The sequence below is a fragment of the Ceratosolen solmsi genome, unplaced genomic scaffold (genome assembly GCF_000503995.2).
Source record: "Ceratosolen solmsi marchali unplaced genomic scaffold, CerSol_1.0 scaffold43, whole genome shotgun sequence".
Classification (NCBI taxonomy): domain Eukaryota; kingdom Metazoa; phylum Arthropoda; class Insecta; order Hymenoptera; family Agaonidae; genus Ceratosolen; species Ceratosolen solmsi.
The window spans coordinates 5,122,117-5,144,687 of NW_011948431.1; the positions used below are offsets into that span (position 1 = coordinate 5,122,117).

At 33.2% G+C, this 22,571-nt stretch overlaps 4 protein-coding genes across 5 annotated transcripts in view; 2 read left to right on the forward strand and 2 right to left on the reverse strand.

Moving 5' to 3' along the window:
• Positions 1-82: 82 nt before the first annotated feature.
• On the reverse strand, positions 83-6,266 carry LOC105364223 (UDP-glucose 4-epimerase). Of its 2 annotated transcripts, none has more exons than XM_011502108.1 (7): positions 6,136-6,266; positions 1,508-1,787; positions 1,322-1,435; positions 913-1,089; positions 652-832; positions 270-551; positions 83-188 (listed from the first exon to the last, which is right to left on the reverse strand). In XM_011502108.1, the coding sequence occupies exons 2-7, from the start codon at positions 1,757-1,759 to the stop codon at positions 112-114; spliced, it is 1,083 nt and encodes a 360-aa protein (XP_011500410.1). In that variant the 5' UTR covers positions 1,760-1,787; positions 6,136-6,266; the 3' UTR covers positions 83-111. The 2 variants fall into 2 exon arrangements, with proteins under 2 accessions (XP_011500410.1, XP_011500409.1); XM_011502107.1 differs by having other exon boundaries at positions 6,118-6,266.
• Positions 6,267-8,457: 2,191 nt separating this feature from the next.
• On the forward strand, positions 8,458-12,090 carry RpA-70 (replication protein A 70). Its single transcript, XM_011502109.1, has 12 exons — positions 8,458-8,595; positions 8,687-8,734; positions 8,815-9,011; positions 9,235-9,377; positions 9,511-9,604; positions 9,797-9,959; positions 10,039-10,243; positions 10,797-10,909; positions 10,996-11,162; positions 11,262-11,580; positions 11,691-11,885; positions 11,976-12,090. The coding sequence occupies exons 1-12, from the start codon at positions 8,566-8,568 to the stop codon at positions 12,084-12,086; spliced, it is 1,785 nt and encodes a 594-aa protein (XP_011500411.1). The 5' UTR covers positions 8,458-8,565; the 3' UTR covers positions 12,087-12,090.
• Positions 12,091-13,968: 1,878 nt separating this feature from the next.
• On the reverse strand, positions 13,969-15,696 carry Nfs1 (Nfs1 cysteine desulfurase). Its single transcript, XM_011502110.1, has 2 exons — positions 14,809-15,696; positions 13,969-14,558 (listed from the first exon to the last, which is right to left on the reverse strand). Exons 1-2 carry the CDS (start codon positions 15,660-15,662, stop codon positions 14,063-14,065), a joined length of 1,350 nt encoding a protein of 449 aa, XP_011500412.1. The 5' UTR covers positions 15,663-15,696; the 3' UTR covers positions 13,969-14,062.
• A 1,436-nt stretch (positions 15,697-17,132) lies between these two features.
• Reps (RALBP1 associated Eps domain containing) overlaps positions 17,133-22,571 on the forward strand; it is a 7,437-nt gene continuing 1,998 nt past the window's right edge. Inside the window, exons 1-5 of the mRNA XM_011502158.1 lie at positions 17,133-17,691; positions 19,124-19,541; positions 19,909-20,311; positions 20,597-20,624; positions 20,880-21,471. Coding sequence (XP_011500460.1) covers positions 17,512-17,691; positions 19,124-19,541; positions 19,909-20,311; positions 20,597-20,624; positions 20,880-21,471 — 1,621 coding nt within the window. The 5' untranslated portion in view covers positions 17,133-17,511. The remainder of the gene's footprint in view (positions 17,692-19,123; positions 19,542-19,908; positions 20,312-20,596; positions 20,625-20,879; positions 21,472-22,571) is intronic.

Consider the following 22,571-nt stretch of genomic DNA (forward strand, 5'->3'; position numbering starts at 1 on the left):
ACTTTTATATATTTAAATATAATTTCATAATGCTTTAAGTATAAAATTCAATTGCTTTTGGTATTGTACTGACACGAGAAAGTTTATTTTTGGACATCATGTTTATTGCTATTAATTAGAATTTCCATTTTTATAAGGTGTTCGATATCCGGTTGGATTCATTGTTTGCCACCTCCAAAAATCACGGCCTATAAACGTCAAACAATATAATATCTTATATATCCATGAATTTCACATAATGAAGGAATTGCGTACACAAATGTACTTACACATTTCTTCGACATTATATTTGGTCTTCCAACCTAATTCCTCCTCTGCTAAGCTTGTATTGGCGAACATTGACACTATATCACCTTCTCTTCTGTCTTTAATAACAAATGGTACGCATGTTCCTGTAACCTTTTCAAAGGTTTTTATCAATTCAAGAACCGAAACGCCAGTTCCAGTTCCAAGATTATATACTTTCAGCCTGTAATGCTGCTTATGTAACGCAGTCAAGGCTGCGACGTGTCCGGATGCCAAATCCATTACATGAATGTAATCTCGAATTCCTTAATGGAAGGTAACATAACAGAATAATTGTATATAAATAATTCATGAATATAATGAATATTTCAAGCATATTAATAAATGTTAAGATCTTTTCAATACCCGTTCCATCTTTTGTTGGATAGTCTCCTCCAAATATTGTTAACTCTGATTTTTGACCAAGAGCTACTTGAGCAATGAACGGCATCAGATTTGTGAATTTCTTTGTTGGATCTTCGCCAATCAAACCACTGGGATGAGCACCAACAGGATTAAAATATCTTAGTACAATAATATTCCAACTCTGTTAAAGGAAAACGACATAAACATATTTTAAAATAATCTACGACAAAATGTAGGTCTTATCAATCATAATTAAATTACCTTTTCGGCTCTCGATATATCTTTAAGCATCTCCTCAATGAAATATTTTGTCCTGCCATAAACATTTGTTATATTACCGGTTATATGATTTTCCGTAATTGGAAGTTTATCTGGTTCTCCATAAACTGTACACGAACTACTGAAAACTAATTGAAAGCATCCAGCAGCCTTCATTACCTAAAGCGATAGATCGTTCACTTGTATTATAACATTATTCGTATATTTTAAAAATATACAATAATTTTTAATAATAACATTGGTATATAATATATATTATGTGTTTGCTGGTAAGTTTTTCACTTATATACAATACAGATGGATAAAACTTTATTATTGTCAACTAATAAAAATATCACCAATTATTATTAAAAAATTTTTTCATTTTAAATATTTTAATGGATATGCTCACCTCTAGTAAATTGATAGCACCGATAACGTTATTTCGATAATAATGTAAAGGAACTTGCATAGATTCGCCAACAGCTTTAATGGCAGCGAAATGAATGACGCAGTCTATTTTATTCTATGAAATAATTGCAAGTATTACACGAAATTCTAGTTAATTAATAACAATTGCAATAGATACAATACATACCTTATTAAAAATTTCCTCAAGTTTGTCTCTATCCAACAAGTCGCAATTATAAAACTTGACCGTTTTGCCTGTTATTTTCTCCACTCGTTTTAATGCCGCCGATTCTCCTTTACCTTGGGTTACGCTATTGGCAAAATTGTCAATAGCCACGACGTTGTAGCCAGACTCCAAAAGTTCAACGATACAGTGACTGCCGATGTAACCAGCACCTCCAGTTACAAATATCGTCCTCCACGTATTTATAGGAGGCATTTCTTTTACAATTTTTCGAAACCTATAACTGTAATGATATTGTTAGGCATTTTAATGATCGATAACTGTTATGTTAATGCATTATGCTTTCCATCTATCTCCATCAATCAAGTTTCCATAAAACATTTTAAGTCCACGAGTTTATTTAGTTTACTTAGTCTCATTGACATAAATGTCATTGATTGAGTCACCATTATCACTTTAACAAATAAAAAAAACATAAAAATATTCTTGCCTTTCAATTTTGATAAGTGCAAGATTGGACAATATAGACGACCATTAATGATGAGTTGAAAAATTATTTTAAATAATTCATTATTAAACGTACATCTTGCCACATTCAAATTTAAAATTGAAGTTTTATCATTATAAGTCGAAATAGTTATATTTTATTCGATATTTTAATTCGTTTTTATAATTTTAATATATCCATATAATAATATCAATCGGATATATATCATCTATACTGGAATAACTATAATAATAACAATTGTTAAATGTTATATCACCAGTAGATTATAAATTTAATGTATGCAATGAAATAATTAATCCAATGACGCTTGAATACTGCAAATTCATTTGACTTTCTTATATGAATTTACTACTATTACTTAATTACTTTACTTACTTAATTAATTACTATTACTATTAATTTACTACTATTTACTTAATTACTATTTTACTTTAAGTTTTACTTAATTAATATTTTCTTATGCTAATCCTGTATTGCATTAAGCGATACTCTAACTTGTATTGTAATTATATTTCATTATATTGTTTGCCATGGGTTTAATGTATTATAAATTAATAATTTCACAGTTTGAAATGTTACATGATGTAAAACATACGTTATTGGGAGCTTGAATATCATTTGGAAGTTAGTTTCAAATTTAGTTAATACCTAATAATAATAATAATGAAGTATAAAGTTAAACAGTATTTGCTATTTTGCCTTAACTTTATTTAATACGAACAATCGATACACCATATAAAATTATATTACCTTTAGTCATTTTTAATAAACTTAATGCTTAAAAAAACACAAATACATTATTTATTTGAATGATGAAAGTTACAACAAAAAAACTATTTTTATAAAATATTGTAAATTCATATTTTAACAGATTTTTTTTATTCGTTTCTATTTTTGAATACTATTATCTACATAAAGGACATGAATGAGTACACCGTTTGATTTCTCTCTCTCTCTCTCTCTCTCTCTCTCTCTCTCTCTGTCTCTATCTCGTTGGACCTTATATTGTATTATACAAAAGAGGAATGTGTAAAATGTCACGTAAAACAACTTTGTAATAACTTATACGTGTCTTCGCATTATAGGTTCAAGAGTACTTAATAATAATTATTTTATAGATTATAAAATTATAAAACAGACTATAGAATGTAATCAAATATAATATTGATTATAAAAGTAATAAAAGTGACTATAAATCTTTACAGCTGAATATATTCCATTTACAATAAATATAATATCTAACGGTCTCATTTTTCTAAAGTGTAACGTCGACTTATAAATACCCAGGCACTAATGTCGACAAAAACTCGAACCGTTAAAGTGTCTTGCTTCCTTCTACCGTACATAATGGCTTTAATAAAACTAAAAATGTTCTCCAATGCGTAATATCTTATAATATCACGTTGTATTTTTAATTGATTATAAGTATTGGAAGAAGGAATATGATTTAAAAAAAAAAAAAACTTAAGTAATAAAACAATTGCACCATTTAGATTGTCGTTGGAAAAACAAATAATGAAAAATACAAAAAAAAAATAGCTTAGAAATATTTGAAATACGAAGAGAATTATAAATTAATGATTAATTAATTTTTATATACTTTTGTTATAAAAGATCAGATATTTGTAATTTACTTGTTTTTCATTCAAATTATTATTTCAAACTAATTATCGTGTAATGGAGAAAAAATATTATTTTTCTAACTTCCTTCGTCCTTTGATTTATATTTTACTCGTAACTTATTCATTGTGCTTTAAAATTACTTATAAAGAAATTAATGTACTCGGTTCATTGGATAATTATTATTTTGTATTTAATATTTACCGATGAAAAATTTTATTATTAATTATAAATCATTGATGGTAACATTAATTTATTAATAAAAAATTTAAATATCTCTTATTAGAATATTTTTAGAAAGTTTACGTGGACATCGCTTATATACGCTTATTAATATTATATTTCGCGTGTATTGTGTGTGTATGGGTCTAAGCAACGAAAAGCATTTATTTCTAATAAATCGTATAACTTTAATTATACAATTTTTTGAAAATTGTGTCACATAATAAGTGGCTATTATGGCACGTAGCAACAAACCGTTGAATAGACAAAATTCATTGTTGAAAAGATCTACGAGTCGATTAGAATTCTCAATTATGAGCATACTTTAAAGATATTGAGATAATAGACTAAGTAGACCTAAAAAATTTTTAAAATATTACTATTTTATTATAATTTATCTAAGTTACTTGGTAATGAGTAAAAGCATTAGTACAAGATAATTAAAATCTAATTGTTTTAATAAGGCAATTATTTGGCAATAACAACAATACGCCGAACCATTGACGAAAATAATGTTATTTGGTAGAAATCGTGCAAGTATTTACTTAATTATTATCGTCGCTCTGATCCCTACCTAAAGGGAAGATACAGCAACGCGCAGGTGAATGGACTAAGGAAAGTGAGTTCAAGGTCGTTTGGTATATATATACAGAATAGTCGCTGGAATTGCATCATAAGGAACTACAATTCGAGGTCAAAATGTTGCGGTGAATCGATCATAAATTTGATTCTTGATCATGATAAATCATTATAATGGAATTACGCGGAAACTTCCTATTGGCGAGTTTAATGAAATTTATGTGCTTAAATGACCGTTACTTTTTTTGATTGAAAAAGCAAAATATTTCTTTCCATAAAAGACCAATTTTTCTTGTTTGCTTCGTCTCCTAGCTTTAATCTAATAAAAAATTAATTGACACGCTAAATTCCAATATATTTATATAGTAGTTGAGAAACTGTAATAAAATTGAAAATTAATTCTTTAGATGAGAAATTCATTTCACAAACAAATTCATAAGTAAATGTTTAAGTATCAGAATGTTTTATAATAATTTATGTATTTTATTAATTTATCTATTAAATTACTTTCAGTAAGTAAACTATAATTAAATAATTTTTCAATATTCATTGCTAGAAAAAAAACAAAAACAAAAAGAGAAAAACAAAAAAAAATAATGAAAAAAAAAAAAAAAAAAAAGAGTTCCGAACACTTACAGTGCTAAAATTATACGCTAAAATAATAAAATTTCATATCCCTAATATATAAATCAAGAGCAGTTTTAACATTATTTGCAATTTGTTTAATTAATTTGACGGGAAAATCGTTTAAAAATGAATTTAATATAAGATTTTCAGTTTCTAGCGTTTTTTCAAAATCTATAAAATATTTTGTAAATATTGAATATTTGATATTAAAACTCGACGATCATCAATTTCTAATATATTTGAATTTAAAATATTTGCATAAATTGTAATTTATTGAAAGTTGATGTAATGAGATACCAACTTGAAATTAGAAAGCTTTTAATTTGACATCATATAGCCTGTATTTGTTCTTAAAAAACTATTACTAATTTACCACGTAAGGTCAATCTTATTTTTCATTATTTCAATATTTGAATTGCCAAGAAATTACAAGCGACAATGCCGAAGTGACGCTATAATAATTTTCTTATTATTTTTAATTATTGAAGAAATAAAAGAATATCATATTTTTCGCATTTACGTTTATATGGGCAAAATATCTATTAAAATACAACTAAAAATAAAACTCATGCTATCTAATCACTTACCTCGTTACAATTTTACTAGGCTAAAATTGACAAAGTTTCAGGCATTTAAAGTCACCTTTTCCTCGGACATACCAAACAAAAAAGTAATCGACAAATGAAAATTTATTTAATAATAGATAGTCGTGGAAAAGAGATTGGACGTATCCAGTCTCTACGAACCATCTTCGGCAAATGACGTTTAAGCGGTGAAAATCCTGCGCTTAAAGGATAATGTAATATTACACGTTCAAGTAGTCGAGTACAGTACTATTAGCATACACATAACAATAAAATACACAAAGATCTCGGCTGAATTTTCACTGCGAAACAAATCTCACGTCACCATTTTACTCGAATCCACTACCCTCTAATTAAACCACCTGTCCGCACTCATTAATAATAATGGCTAATTTTTCATGGGTAATTCGAGAAAACTACGAGAGCTCGCGATACCCGCGATACGTTCCACTTTCCCGCTCAAATATTCTTACCTGCAGCTTCGTACTTACAGGGCCACCCGAGTGAGATTCTCTTTCTGCAAAAGCCTGGTGCTCGGTTGCGCCGCACGTCAAACGCGTACGTGCAAAAAACCGTTTGAGAATAAAGAATACGAATAAGACGAAGAAGAATAGAGACGAAGAATAAAGAATAGAGACGAAGAATAAAGAATAGGGACGAAGAATAAAGAATAAAGACGAAGAAGAATAAAGAAGAAGAACAAGAAGATGAAGAAGAAGATAATGACGATGACGATGAAGTAGCAGGAGGAAAAGGCAAGAGATTTAATCCCTGCGAGTCTGAAGAGAGTAAGCCGCCAACTACTGGAGGAAGCAAAGCATAGAGGTAGAGTGGACGCACTTGAGCAAATCCCCTCTATCCTGTCTAGCTCCCACTCTCCCGTTGTACATCAGCTCACCATCTTTTTTACGGTATTATTTCATCCGTTGACGCGTCGAGCCTTCGACCGATGGTAGTCCAAAAGAAAATCAAAGTCCGCGTCAAATTGCGTTTACGGTCTTTTCTATCCGTCCCGGTCATCTCAGCTACATCCTCTGCCAACATTTTTTTTTTTTGCGCCCACTACACCATACTTATTGCATCCTAATGTTTTGTTTTGTTTTTTTGTTTTGTTTTTTTTTTTTTTTTGGAATTATGAAAGCAAAGTGAAAATTTCCGATTTAGTATGAAATAACGAAAGTGCAAAGTGCCCGATGATAAAGTCTAGCCTTCGATCCTTCATCCCTTTTGTTTTTCCATTTATTTCATTGTCTTGTTTTTTTTTTTTTCTTTTTTTTTTGTTTTAATTACCACTTGAAGACTCTATTCCCGGTCTCTAATAATAGCTTATTAATTTATTACGACAATCGCCGATTCGTATAATAAAGTAATGATCTTGTAAGACATTCCACAGAAATTTTATTGCGAAGGTATTTTAATGCGAATCGCGCTCGATGCCTAAGCAGCATGAGAAGCATTAATATGATATAATTAATTTGTCTTAAATTGCTGAAAAGCAGCAGTATCGTCAAAACAAAAAGCTAAAGATAAAAAATAAATTAGCCGCCGGGCATAAAATTTATTACCATTCGTTTTACACATTTGCAATTCATCCGAGTAATTGTTTGTATGTTTAATTGCAATATGTAGGCATATGCGTGGTTTTGTTCGACGCAATTGTATTTTGATTTTCATTTAATAAATTACATGCTCGCGAAATAAATCAAAACAATCTTTACGATAATCAATACTTTATTCATTGTAAATTCAGTGTACTTTTCATAGATATGCTTCAAAAATGTCAAAAGAATGATTAAGGAAGGTCGTTCATTTAAATAAATATAGTGATAATACGCAATAAAATTCAAGTATATAATAATGTTTTTACAAACTTTATCTTTTTTTATTAAATACGAAAACGGCCATTTGCGTATACAAGTTATAAATAAACATATATATATATATATGTATAAAGCTTGTATAAAGCTTCGGACATACAACATTGTTTGTACTTTCAAAGGGATTAATAGGCATTTTTTATTTGTTAACAATGATCCTTAATGATTAATCAATTATAAATGAAGTAATTGTCGAAAAATTCATTCACGATCTATTCTATGTCGTTTGGTCGAGGGACGGGAAGGAGGAGGTGAAGGGTTTAGCTCTAGCGGTATTTGAATTCATTAATATTCGTTTATTGACTCTTCTTGCTGCTGCTGCTGCTGCTGCTGCTGCTGCTGCTGCTGCTGCTGCTGCTGCATGACGTCATTGTAATGCACGTGACGCTCGGCGAGGTTAAGAATCCGTGTTTCATCTGTTTACATTACAAAAATGTTGTAGGCGCGCGCGAAATTTTAAAGTCACTGACAAATATTGCCCCGACAAAGTAACTTCCAATTGTTCGTGGGCAATGAGGCAATGAAACAAGCTGATCTCGTGCATGCTGTATAGAGCCAACGACGGCCTTTATAATGCGACATCGACATCGTCTCGTAGGCGCACCCGACCTAATCAAACTCCTCCATTAGCTAATAACGGTCGATGAATATTCGATATTTACTTTTTACTAATAATGGCTGCAATGGGAAAATGATCGAGCGCGCATCTCGAATCGTTTGACTTTGAGGCTCTTTTTCTTTTTCTTTTTTTTTTTTTTTTTATACGACATGCGCCATCGCGAGGTCGCAACCACCTAGTCACTGGTTTACCAGAGAGGAACAGAGATGTTAGTGCGAGTTGGCGGGAATTCGGGCCGCTGAGGCCCCTTAATCTCTGGTCGTCCGTCGAGTTTCCCGATTGCTTATCACGGGGAAAAGGTGCTAAACGAACGATTTGAGAAGAAAACAATCATTGGCTGATTAAGGCTTTTTCAATTATATTTGACCTTGACAATAATTCGCCGGGATTTGTTAATATTTTCGTAAGAAGTGATAAACTTTAGAATGGAGCAACTGACGAAAGGTGCCTTGGATGTGAGTCTTATGGTTATGTTGTGAGCCGTTCTTTGTCTCGATCTTTTTAATCATTTCGTCATGTTAATAAGATTGTTATTTAAATTTTCAGAGAATTATGAACGGGGAAGACGTTGACGAACCAATCTTACAGATATTGGTATACCAGCCTAAATCAAATACTAGCTCATTTATTGTTTATGTGTGAAATTTATAATTTTGTTTTTTAACGATATATAGGGTCATAAGAAGCTTTCCAGTTCATCCAGCGGTGATAGGTACCGGCTATTAGTATCCGATGGAGTCATGTCAAATTCCTTTACGATGCTCGCAACTCAATTGAATAATCTTATTACGAATAACATTTTATCGGAACACTCTATAGTTCAAATCAAACGTTATGCCATCAGTATGGTAAATAATGGGGGCACTCAAAGGTAAATAAAGTAAAACAGTTCCGACATGTTTTATCATTAAATTTTTTAATCTATATATTATTATGTGCCATAATTCTCATAAAATTATTAAAATTGTTTGTTCTATGTTTTTATAAAGTAATTGTAAATAGTTAAGAGTTATGAGACGTTTAAGATTCTAGAATTTATATAAAATATTTGAAAATTTTTATTTCATATTGACAATATTTATTATTTTTGTTAGACGAGTAATGGTGATTCTGAATATAGAAGTTTTGGTTCCTGGTCACGAAGTTGGTAAAGTTTTAGGATCGGTCAATACTGATAGTGCGTGCGTGCGTGCGTGCGTGCGTGCGTGCGTGCGTGCGTGCGTGCGTGCGTGCGTGCGTGCGTGCGTGCGTGCGTGCGTGCGTGCGTGCGTGCGTGCGTGCGTGCGTGCGTGCGTGCGTGCGTGTTTACGTGGTGTTCAATGAAACACAAAATGCATAGAACAACATTTAACACATTGATTAAATTTTAGAAAATCCAGGCTTCAATAACCTTAATGATTCCATTTCAAATGGTGGTGGTATAAATACAACTCCTATTATTGCGTTGAGCCCGTACCAAAATAGGTAAGATTTAAAAATATTTGATTAAACAAATAATTGATAAAAATTTAGTTAATAATTATATTTATAATAATATGTATTATTACTAGTATTATTTAGTACAATTTTTGATACTCTTATTTCAGTTCTATGGCACATTCATAAATTATTTATTAATGAAACAAAGATTTTAACTATGTGACAAAATCATTACAGATGGATCATTAAAGCACGTGTAACGAATAAATCAACTATAAGAACATGGTCAAATTCACGGGGAGAAGGAAAGTTATTCAGTTTTGATTTACTCGATGAAAGTGGCGAAATTAGATGCACAGCATTTCGTGATTTATGCGATAAGTTTTATGATAGGATAGAGGTATAACGAATATCTTATAATATGAAATTATTCGAATTACATAATTGTGAGTGACTGATTTAGTAAATAATTATTATAGATTGGACAAGTTTATTATATTTCTCGCTGCCAGTTAAAACCATCAAATAAGCAATTCAATAATTTGAAAAACGATTATGAAATGACATTAACAAATGACTCTGAAATAGCTCCATGTAATGAAGAGAGCGAGGCCATTCCAACCTTACAATTTAATTTTTCTCCAATAAATAGTGTCGAAATAAAATCCAAAGACGATTTAATTGGTAAATATATTTATTATATAAATAATTTAGGATTTAATGCAATTTTATCCATCTTTCGGTTCCGTTCATGTGACATTTTCAAAGCATCGACACGTCTAACGACAGTATGTCATTATTAAAACTTTCTAATGAAATAACACAATTAATTGTAAAATAAAAAAAAAAAATTATAAAGTTTAAAAAAAGGTAAAAGTATAATTAATTTTATCGATAGTATATCATTGGAGCAAGTAATTATATAAATTTTGAATTTAACATTGTTAAAAAATGCTTAAATTGAATTTAAATACTATCGATAATGACATTTTTTCGTTATCAAAAACTTTAAAAAAATTAAATATAAATTAAATTAAATCTTCTTACATAAATAAGCCAAAGTTATTGTCATTAATATGACGTTTATCGTAGAAAATATAATTCAAAAGCAAATATGACGTTATATCATATATTTGCAATTACATTATATACATAATATATGAAAATTAGCATTTACGCATTTACAAGAATAAATATAACAAATTGAATGACAAATATCAATATGCTTTTGATGCAGATGTGTTGGGAATAGTAAAATCTTGTAGCGATGTACAAGTATTAACCGCAAGAACTTCTGGACGAGAACTTAAAAAGAGAGATCTTAACATCGTAGATGAAAATAATGATATGGTGTGTAGACGACATACATTTGAACATAATAACATTAATAGATATTGTTAAATTCGTCGTTTATTTCATTGAAGTTTGCCTTGTAGGTCACTGTGACTTTATGGGGTGCTCAGGCGGTAGATTTCGATGGCTCTACAAATCCTGTTGTGGCTATTAAAGGAGCGCGAATCGGTGAATTCAATGGAGGCAAAAATCTTTCATTAGTGGTCTCATCTATGATGCAGATCGATCCAGATATCCCTCAAGCACATAAGTACGAAAATTTATTAAAATTACATTTATTTAAAATATATGAATATCTAATTGGAAAATGAATAAAATGAACATACTATAATTACTGCTATTTCGCAAGGTTGAGAGGCTGGTTTAAAGCTGTCGGTATGACGCAAGAATCTAGATCTTTATCCAAAAGCATTGGTGGGGGAGGAACAATGAATGGACCGTGGTTAACGTTTAAAGAAGTCGAAAGGGAAAGATTTGGGCATCAAGATAAGCCAAATATTTTCATTGTAAAAGCAACGGTAAATCTTGTTAGAGCTGAAAATGCTCTGTATAAGTCTTGTCCGGCGGAAGGTTGTAAAAAGAAAGTAATCGATCAAAGTAATGGCATGTATAAATGTGAAAAATGTTCAAGAGATTATCCAAATTTTACGTATCGTCTGTTAGTGAGTGTAAGTATAAGTAATTTGAACTAGCGATACTTTAATGAATAAATAACTATATAAATATTGGCGATAAAATACTATTGTTAAAGTATTCCGATATTATAATGCTTTTATAGTCGAATTTGGTGGATTATTCGGGAAATCAGTGGACAACTGCTTTCAACGACGAAGGTGAAGTAATGGTAAATGCTACGGCCCAAGAACTTGGCGAATTGAAAGAAAAAGATAACGATGCTTATTTAGAAAGAATAGGAGCTGCAGCATTCAAATCATATATTTTCAAGTTACGTCTTAGATTAGAAACCTTCAATGTGCGTATTTACATTATCATTAACATTTTATTATTTTATCATTCGACATAATTTTATTTCCTAAATATATGAATGTAAATTTATTTACAGGATGAAAATAGATTAAAATCTACGGTAATTGCAATACAACCAATCAATTACAAAGCTTACACGGAACATTTATTAAATAAAATTAAAGATTTAGCTAATATAAAGAAATAAATTAAGGACAATTTAATTTTTATTACTACTTTTGTATAATTTTACTTATAATATATTCAGTTTCAAGATTTTACTAAAATTATAAAATGTATGTAATTAATTATACACTATTCTATTATATTATGTGTCAGTATTCAATGTTTAATTAATAATAATTTGAATTTATTGAAATAACTCGGCTTCAATGGAGCAAGTTTTAAAATTCAAATTACAATGTCGTTATTTTATAAATTTAGTAAAATTTCGAAATTAAAATAATTAGTAAGTAAATAAAGTTATCGATATCTTTCGTATTCGAATAGCGTATGTAATTATATTTTATACAAATTTTCGAGTAAATCAACTAAAAAAAATGATATATTAATAAGCATGTAATGTAGATTTTTTTATTTTTATGTACTATTAAATTATTGTATATTAAACTACATTTTCAATATTCGTAATTAAAATTCTTATTTTGTCGTGTAAAGGGAACTTAACAATTGATGTATTATGTTGATGTATTCATGCTCCACATATTCATCATTTCTAAGTGATATTGAAACAAGATCATTTTGTCATACTTATTAAAAAACTTCTTGGTGTGATTTATTTTAACAGTATAACAATGATTTATTCTTATATTTTATTAATACCATAATTTGATGTAGCCATTAAGATTTTTTATTTAATATTTTTATTATAGCCAAGAATTGGATTAGATCATTTTCTATATTTATGTTTCAATTTATAATTTACCGATTAATGATAATATTAATGTAATAAATTGTAAAATAAATAATTGTTTAATTGATACTTTAATAAATGCTAGCCATTATGTACTTTTATTACATAATTCGTAAATAATTCACTCGATCAGTAAATTCCTTGCTAGATTCTTTTATCTACATGTAATTCGACAGTCTTAATACATAGAAAAGTTATTAACGATTCTTGTTAATGCATATAGTAATAATGATAATAATAATAAAACGTTTCTATGATATACCGTGTATTATATCGTCGTAATAATTTATAAAAGTAGCCGGTTATTTTTCGATTTCTACTCCGAGTTTTCAATTTGTGATTACCAAAATATTGTATAAGATTGAAAGAAAGAAAAAAATTAATAATGAGAATCGCGATAATTAGTAATAATTAAAAACATTTGCAATCTTTAAAAATATAGGTAAGTTGCAAAAAATATTCTGATTATAATAGTAGACTTTTACTTGTATAGACTTAACGTAGTATTAATTATATAGATTGTAAACCAATAATTTCTCGTTCTCTCGATCATTATTATCAGTGTTATCGATAAAAAAAATTTGAAATTGAAAAGAAAGATAACGAAAGATAGCAAATTAGCGATTACGTGGATTTATTCGAAGGTAAGAATATAATTTTATTTAGAAAATTTTCAATATACTCGATCTATGATATTAAATAAATTATTTTTAAAATGATATTAGAAATTAAAGTTTGGAATATTAATGTTCTCGTGAAATTAATATTTCCACAAGAAAAAATTTCAAGAAAATCATTATTAAAAATTACAGTTCCTTTACTATTAATATAGATAGAAATAAAATTTCGAAAGTATCATACTAATATCTTATTTATTTCTTAACATAAATAATTTAAACTTCTTTCTTTTGCAATTTATTATTTTCACGTACGTAATAAGTTACTATAATATGCAAAATAAAATATATAACTAATTAGTAAAAATTGGAAATTATCTTATAGTTTTGTTTTATTTAATACAAAAATTCAGATATATCTATATATATATATATATTTATTTATTTATTTATTTATGTATTTATAAAATTTCTTAAAAAATAATTACCGGGTTTTTATTTAAACACTAGACAATTAAAAGTATTATAGAAACAAGAACGTGATAATAATATATTTACATCCATGGAATTACTATATTCTTTTAATTTGTTTATTACAAAAAACGTTTGCGAATGTACTTTTATTGCAGCTGCTTAATGTTGGGTCCACTTAATTGTTTTCAAATCGATACCATCCAATACCATTTCCCACAAAGGACTCATTTCTCTCAATCTGTTAACGTGTTTCACTGTATTTATCACTGTGTAATTGATTTCTTCAATTGTTGAAAACCGACCGATTCCAAATCTTATACTGGAGTGTGCCAGGTCCTCGGATGTTCCAATTGCTCTCAAAACGTAACTTGGCTCTAAACTGGCACTCGTACATGCCGAGCCACTGCTTAAAGCGATATCCTTTAAAGCCATAAGTAACGATTCTCCCTCGACATATGCAAAGGATAGATTTACGCAGCCAGGATACCATGATACTGGATCACCATTTCGTATAACATGCGTTAATTGTGACGTTATACCTTCGATAAGAAAATTACTGAGCTTTGTTATGTATTCGTGGTCATAAGCCATTTCGTTGTTTGCTAGTTCACAAGCTGCACCGAGTCCAACGGCTAACGGGGCCGGGACAGTACCACTTTAAAAGAAGATGCGTATTAAAAGGTTTGAAAAAATATGGACACTAAGTCACGCTGCATATATGTCAAATACTAATAAATATTACATAATTTATATTACATACTATTGACATTCATCTATATAATACTTATTAATGTGAATTACTTTGAATTATTATGAATTATAGTAATTATATTAATTTGAATACGATTAATATGTACATAGATATGTAATATTTATTAATTTGTTTATCGTGGAAATATTTTTACCTTCTCATTCCTCTCTCTTGACCGCCGCCACTTTGTATCGCTTCCAGTCGTACTCTTGGTCTTCTTCTGACATACAGAGCTCCTATTCCTTTAGGGCCATAAATTTTGTGCCCGCTAATCGACATAAGATCTATGTTCATTTTGTTAACGTCAATGGGAATTTTACCTAAAGCTTGAGCAGCATCTGTGTGGAAGAAAATTTTGTTTTTCCTACAAATACTGCCAATTTCCTCGATCGGCTGTCTCACCCCAATCTCATTATTCACAGTCATTATCGAAACTAAGGATGTTTCCGGTGTTATGGCAGCCTCTAATTCCTCAAGATTAATAAGACCATTGCTCATAACTGGCAAATATGTTACTTTAAAACCTTCGCCTTGTAAAAATCTGCACGAATCTAAAACACACTTGTGCTCTGTTTGCGTTGTTATGATGTGATTTTTCTTCTCTTTGTAAAACCTTGCCACTCCTTTTATAGCTATATTATTACACTCGGTCGCTCCAGAAGTAAAAATAATTTCTTTCGTATTTGCATTAATCAAATCAGCGATTTGTTGGCGAGCATGATCCACAGCAGCTTCCGACTCCCAGCCATACATATGCGTTCTCGAATGAGGGTTTCCTTGGTAGGACGTTAAATAAGGCATCATTTTATCTAGAACCCGCGGATCCATTGGCGTAGTTGCTTGGGCATCTAAGTATAATGCTCGCCCTAGGGTAGGCGTTGCTTGCAATTTATCTTCGTCCGATTTACTTACCGATATCTCAATTAACTGGGATATTGAAGTATGTAACATTCTACATTTCTTCAACTGCCATTGCTTCAACAAAATTATTCTTAGGGATTGTAACATTTTGACGATAAAAATTAATCTTTAAATACTCAAGAGAGATCGATCCAATAAATTACTAATGAAAAATCTTGGTCTAGTATCTCATATTTACGGTTGCTTCTAAATTATTTACTTAAAACCTGGAATGAAGATAAAAGAAACACTTTAGCTATCATGGGAAAGTAAAGTTAATATAAAATTACTGCCAATTGAATGCGATATCGACATTATATTATTCGAGCTTCGTAAAGCCAGTAACACACTACAGATATCTTTATTACAAATGAATTAAAAATTTTAGTAAATAATCCAAATATAACCTAAATACTTACAAAATTCGCAATGCTTGTACGATTCGTTGGTCGACGAAGTTACGTATTCGTAAGCATTGGTGACTTTACAGTGGCCCGTGGCATCTAACTGCATAAAACTTTTGTGAACATGTGTGTTACTCAATCCACGTGGTCTCGGGTTGCATGGAAGTAAATATGAAAGGAGCTCGAACTGTAGAGATGCGATTAAAGTAGCAATCACCTGATTGTTATTAACGTAGATATCGATCAATGATATAAATTTCAATTAAAAAACACAAAGTCGACCCGATGATTAGCCGTTATTAAAACCATGTACTGTATGCGTGCCAATGTTCAATGACAAACGTCAATAAATCGGAAGTTTTTATTTATAGCAAATAGTTCGTAATGCAATGAGATGACACAATAAATTTAATAAATTTAATGAGAAGTCAAGAAATTTGCGATTGATTAGCAAAGCGTTTCTGTATTATCGCACAATAATGTGCCCAGCGAATCGCGAATATATGCTTGTATTATATGTTTGTAGCTAACACTGGAGCATTGATAAATTATAATTATAATAAATACAATGATAAAGAATTCTGGAAAAAAAAAAAAAAAAATCATTTATCAGATTGAAGATGCGATATTGAACATGATACACTATATTAGTAATTTTTAGAATATTTTAGTTGCCTATGTAAATAGATATTTCGTATAGATAAATGAAAATTATTTCAAGTTTCTTAAAAAATGAAATAAAAATTTCCCATTAAAATAATTAATTTTTATAAGTAGAATTGCCATTGTTCTGAGAATATCAACAGTTCTCGGAGAATTTCATAAAAGTCTAAGTATTTTATAATTTGTAAATTGAAGTATCCGTTACAATCGTCAGATGACCGTAATCGAACACATTTTAAATGCATGCACGAGTAGGGGCTTACAATGTAGGCAACCTTGAAAAACGACATACGCGTTGTTCACGACGACGACAACGACGACGACGACGACGACGACGACGACGACAACAACGACAACAACAACGACAACGACCGCGTTGACGACGTTGACGTTGACGACGACGTTAACGGCAACCAGGACTACAATTGCCGCAAAGTGTCGTACACATTGATTGAAACGTACGTAGGGGGCAGGCACACGCAAGCCAAGTGTCTGTCTGGCTGTGTGTGCGCATGTGTACGTATGCCAACGGACGTAATACTCGTACGTTAAGATAATCAAAAGGTGTCTACTTTAATACTTAATAGCTTTTATGCGAAGGGGACAAAGTGATAATATGGCGCCCAGAAGGCGGTTCGCTTGAGACTCCTGCGCGTGCTCTTCGTGGGAAAGAGAATTACGAAAGATAAGTGGGAAGTCGGGGAGCAGAAAGCCCGAGCGGAAAACATATTCCAAAGAACGACAGAGATCCTGCCCTGCCTCCTCCCGTTGCCATTCTCCCTCGGGACCATCAAATGGACATTTGAGGGATAAAGCGAAGAAGAGTGGAATAGAGCGAAGGAAGGATCGAGCTACGACTTCCCGTACCTATCGTTCGACCAGGCGAGACAATGGCAGATCTCGATACAATAACCATATCAAGCCTAAAGCTGAACAAACAGCAGCTAAGCTTTTTCAAGGACATGTTTAAATACTGCTGCAAGAATGCAGACACCGAAGTCGTGCCTACTGTCAACGTTATCGAACTCCTTAAATCCGCCTGGTGTTTGCCCTTGCACGCTAGACTCAAGGTATGCTCGTTGTTCTTATGCTGTTGACACACAGGTGCATAAGCAATTGCACGTTAATGGTGATGTTGTTGAGCCCTGATGTTTAGTCTTGGGATTAAGTCGAATGAGCTCTGATGTCTTGAGTTGTTTGGGGACGCTTGCAGATTCGCAGGTGTAAATTTCACTGACATCGATGCTTAGTATTCTCTATCTTCATTGTTTTGTACTAGAGCAAGCATGTCGGATGATTAGAAAGTGGTGTATATTATATATAATGGCAATAATTTGCTTGGGATAGTCTTATTTTGTTGGCGACTAAATCTGACAATTTAACTAAATTACCAGACTAAATTTACAATTATCTTAATCTTATAGGTTTTGGTGTAAGTGGAACATCGAAAGGACTTATAATTGTCCTTTCTTCGTTATTTATTCAAGAGCCGCATTATTGACATTCCTTATAACACGCACGGATTAATAGCTGAGCAACAGTTTTATGTTGGGTGATACGACTGTACGTGTGGTTAAAAGATATATCGCACATTTATTTTGTAAAGGATCGTTGAAATTTTTTGTTAAGTTTTATAAGGTTATGGTTACCAAAGTGTCAAATTGTGATAGTTGCAAACATATGTGTAATTAATACATTATTTTATGCGATTATTTTTAAAATGTATAGAATCATATGTTTTCAAAGTTCTTATCTTTTAGCTCCGATTGCATTGTTTACCAAGTTCGTGCACTATTGCAAGTCACGTCGAAAGGCCTTGTTTGAATTAATGCAGGCACCTTCATAAATATGAGTATCCAAGCTTACCAATATAGACCTCTAGAATTTGGCAATGAAAATGTCCATATTGCAAATTCATGATTTCCTCATGATTTACATAATAATGAATAACGAATAATGAATTTTCTCATTAAATGACATCGAATAGCCAACATGTTCAAGATATTAGATACAAACAATTGGCACGACTATCGTTAACTCTTTTTATCCATATTTTCATAATCTTGGTGCGCTTAAATAATTTTAAATACACGATAGTCGGTACCTTGTCAATGCACATAATTAGAGAACTAAAAATAAATAAATTTCACAATAAGTTATTGAAATCGTTATAATTGTGCAATGATTTAAGAAAAGATCCAGTGGATTTTGTAGCTGTTAAAATTAATCATAAGAAGAATTAATCATAATTATATCGAATTATAAAATTGAACATCGATAATTCAATGAAAATTTATATCTTTATGACGAAATGACTAGTGATAATTCTTTTAAATTTATTTGACATCCTCGAGTCAAAATGCAGTTTAAAGGCATTTTATTTAAACCATGATTTTCCTATCTCAATCCCTAATAATGCTATTTTTATTTATAATGCGCCCTATTCATCATGCTCTGCAATTTATAAATAAATTTCATAAACAAATAATGTTTTGTTATTAGATATTGGATATATGTGGCGTCAATAGCAAGACAATGAATAGAAAGCAGTTTTATTCAGTTTTAAAGCTGCTAACCGCACATCAATGTGGCTCAACGCTTCACAAAAATCTACTCGTCGAAGATATTCGCCCATTTATGCCTATTCCAAGATTCGCGTGGGACAAAATTGAGATCGATCCCAATTTAATGGAAAGTGACAGCGAGGAGGAATATCTACGAGGTCTTGAAGACGATAGGACAGACTCGCCTACACCGACGAATAGCGTTACCCAAGAAGGCATCCATAATGGTGAAGTGGAAGGAGAAGTAAATCTAGACTCATTTTCCGGTGAATGGCAAAGTATGCTTATTTCAGAAGAGCAGAGACAATTGTTGGCTACCGAGGAAGAAAGTTCCGAACGTCATAGCAGTGACGATGGTAATTCTATTCAACCGCATCTCATTTAACTCTTGAATTTGATATTTCGCATATTTCGATTATATTAACGTTCCTTAAAAAAAAAAACAAAAACAAAAATTCTAATTGGCTACGAATTATGCTTTACATATCCGCAACAAATACCACATGCGGCATCATTCGATAATTAGCAGTTACATTACGAGATCTGAGCCGTTTAATCAATTGCAATGAAAAAGTACGAGGAAGCGCTCGCATTTAATTATTACGTGAGCGCAGCTCCTCCCCAAGAGCACTAATGACGTTCCCAGAGATCGGAGATCGGAGATCGATTCGCGGTGGTCGATTAAAATGGCCGCGCACTGAGCGAGACTTGACCTGTCCGCAGACTCGACCGACGATGGCGAGAGCTTCCCCCCGGAGCAGGTGTGGGTAATCAGCGACGAGCAGCGCATATACTACACGGCTCAATTTAGACAGTTGCAACCGGATTTGGAGGGCCACCTCGCCGGCTCCCTTGCTCGCAAATTCTTCGAGAAGTCGCGGCTACCGGTCGAGGAGTTGCGCCGCATCTGGCAGCTGTCGGACGTCACCCGCGACAGCGCTCTCAGCCTCCGAGAATTTCACGTGGCAATGCACCTCGCGGTCCTGCGACGCAATAATGTTCCGTTGCCGGAGTTCCTGCCAGCCACCTTGGCGATACTCCTTGCCGAACCCGAGAACCGGATGATCCGGCCACCTCGCCCGTTCTTCCCGCCCAAGCCATTGCCCAGGGCCACATCGATCACGAGGTCCGAGCTCTCATCATTAGTTTGCCACATTTTATTCATCCAATCTGAGCTACGAGTCGCGGATTCGCCACCTTACCTTTGCTCGAATCATCCAATTGGTGCCGACCGAGCGACTAACGCTCGACGAATAACCAAATTTCACAAATTTATCCAAATTCAAGGCTAATCCAAGCCGATTAGAAAGTCGCGCTCGCTAAATTGTAAAATTCATGAAACAACATTATTCGCATAGCACGGTTGCGGGGACGAACTAATTGTCGATTATTTATTGGGCTATTTATAAAGGAAGGGATCAGCAGCAGCAACAGCAACAACAACAGCAGCAGCAGCAGCAGCAGCAGCAGCAGTAGCAACACCAGCAGCAACAGCAACAGCAGTAGCAGGGGCAACGGCAGCAGCAGCAACAACCGGAACCGCAACAGCAGGACCGGGAGCAGGAGCAGCAGCAGCAGCAGCAGCAGTAGCAGCAGCAACATCAGTAGGAGTAGGATCCACAACAGGAGTAGGAGCAACAGCAGCGGCAGCAGCAGCAGCAGCAGCAGCAGCAGCGGCGGCGGCGGCGGCGGCGGCGGCAGGAACGAAGGTAATTGCGTCGACCACGATTAAGCCGAAATCGAGTGAGAAGGACAAGAGCAAGGAATGGACCAAATTCGTGGACTCGCCGACGGGTGCGAGCGGAGCGAGCAGTAGCAACAACAGCAACAACAGCAACAACGGCAACAACGGGGGTTCCCTCGCGAGTCCAGGCCCCAAGCCCGTGAACTTCGATTTCCAAAAGGCGGCGGTGGAACGCGACCCTAAGATCCTGCATCCGGTACCCCTGCGGTTGACGCCCGAAGCGATGATCGTCGCGAGCAACGGCGGCAGTGGCGGCGGTGCTGGCAGTAGCAGCAGCAGCAGCAACGGGGCTGTCCCGATACTCGGTGAACCTGATGCTCCTCTCAGCACCGTCACCACCACCAGCACCGCTACCACCACCACCACTACCACTACCACCACCAGCACCACTGTCGTCCAGAGGCCGCTCTCGAAGAAACCCGTGATGCCGCCCGCGGACGAGGCCATTATAGCCACACCCAAGAAGGAGCCGCCACCTCCACCACCGCCAAGACCCTATAGAACGCATACGAGAAGTTCGAGCCTCGATCTTAATAAATTAGGTTGGTCACACGTTCTTCGCATCTTATTTCCCTTTAGTTCCCAACTAAATAACCTTTCCGTCTCCTTAATCGCAACTAGGTTTATCAATGTAGGCATATTTAGGAAAATTATAAAGGATATATACTATAAAGGAATATTTTCACGAGGCCGCGTCACCCTTGGGCAATTCTAAAAGTAAATTGAAAGATAATTCAAAGAGCAGCGGGCTAACCGTCCCAAGTATGCGCGTCTCCACGTCCAACACGTAATAAAAGGATTCGATTATTATTCGTTATTATTTTATTTGAGTGACTTTTTACCGTGTAGTATGTTCATCACTTGGTCACTCAATGCTCGAATACGGGGATGTAATGAGTAAAAAGACGAGACTGGTTCGATGATTTAAGCTAGCGTAAGAGTTACGTTCAGCGAATCCATCGTAGTGCATTAAAATGAAAAAATAAATAAATAAAGGAATATTGCCCTTCGCTGTACGAATATGCCATACAAAAGGATAATTAACGTGAAATTTCGCGATTTTGAATGACATAAGAAGTGCTTGTACGTGAAATTTTCCCATTCGAATTCGAATTCGAATGCCTTACAGTTGTAAATTTTGCAAATCTTCGATATCGACAACCGACGCACCGTTAAACGTCCGCGAAATCGAACCACATTGTGCACATTATTACGAACAAACGTTGCAATGGTCGCCAATGAGATGAAAATGAAGTATTAATTTATAAGGCCGTGCGTAACAATTGAAATTGTTGTTTATTAATTGAAAATAGATAGGTGGTGCGTTGTTTGAATTAAATTAAAATTCGCAGTTGAGTCGCTGGGTTGGATGAGCCATTTTATGGTTTCTTTTCGCGCAAATAACGAGATAATGTTGCAATGGTCGTATATAAGCTTGATGAGTTCATTTAAAAAGTCCGAGATTTGATTAATGAAATACGAGTTCGACATTTGTCACCGGATGTGAAATATTAGATAAAAATATCTCTCCATTATATACAACAACTCTTCTGAATCCTCGTACTCTTTCTCTCACTCACTCTCTCTCTCTCTCTCATTAATCCTTACTGCTGTGGCGGGGGCGGGGGGGGGGGGGGGGGGG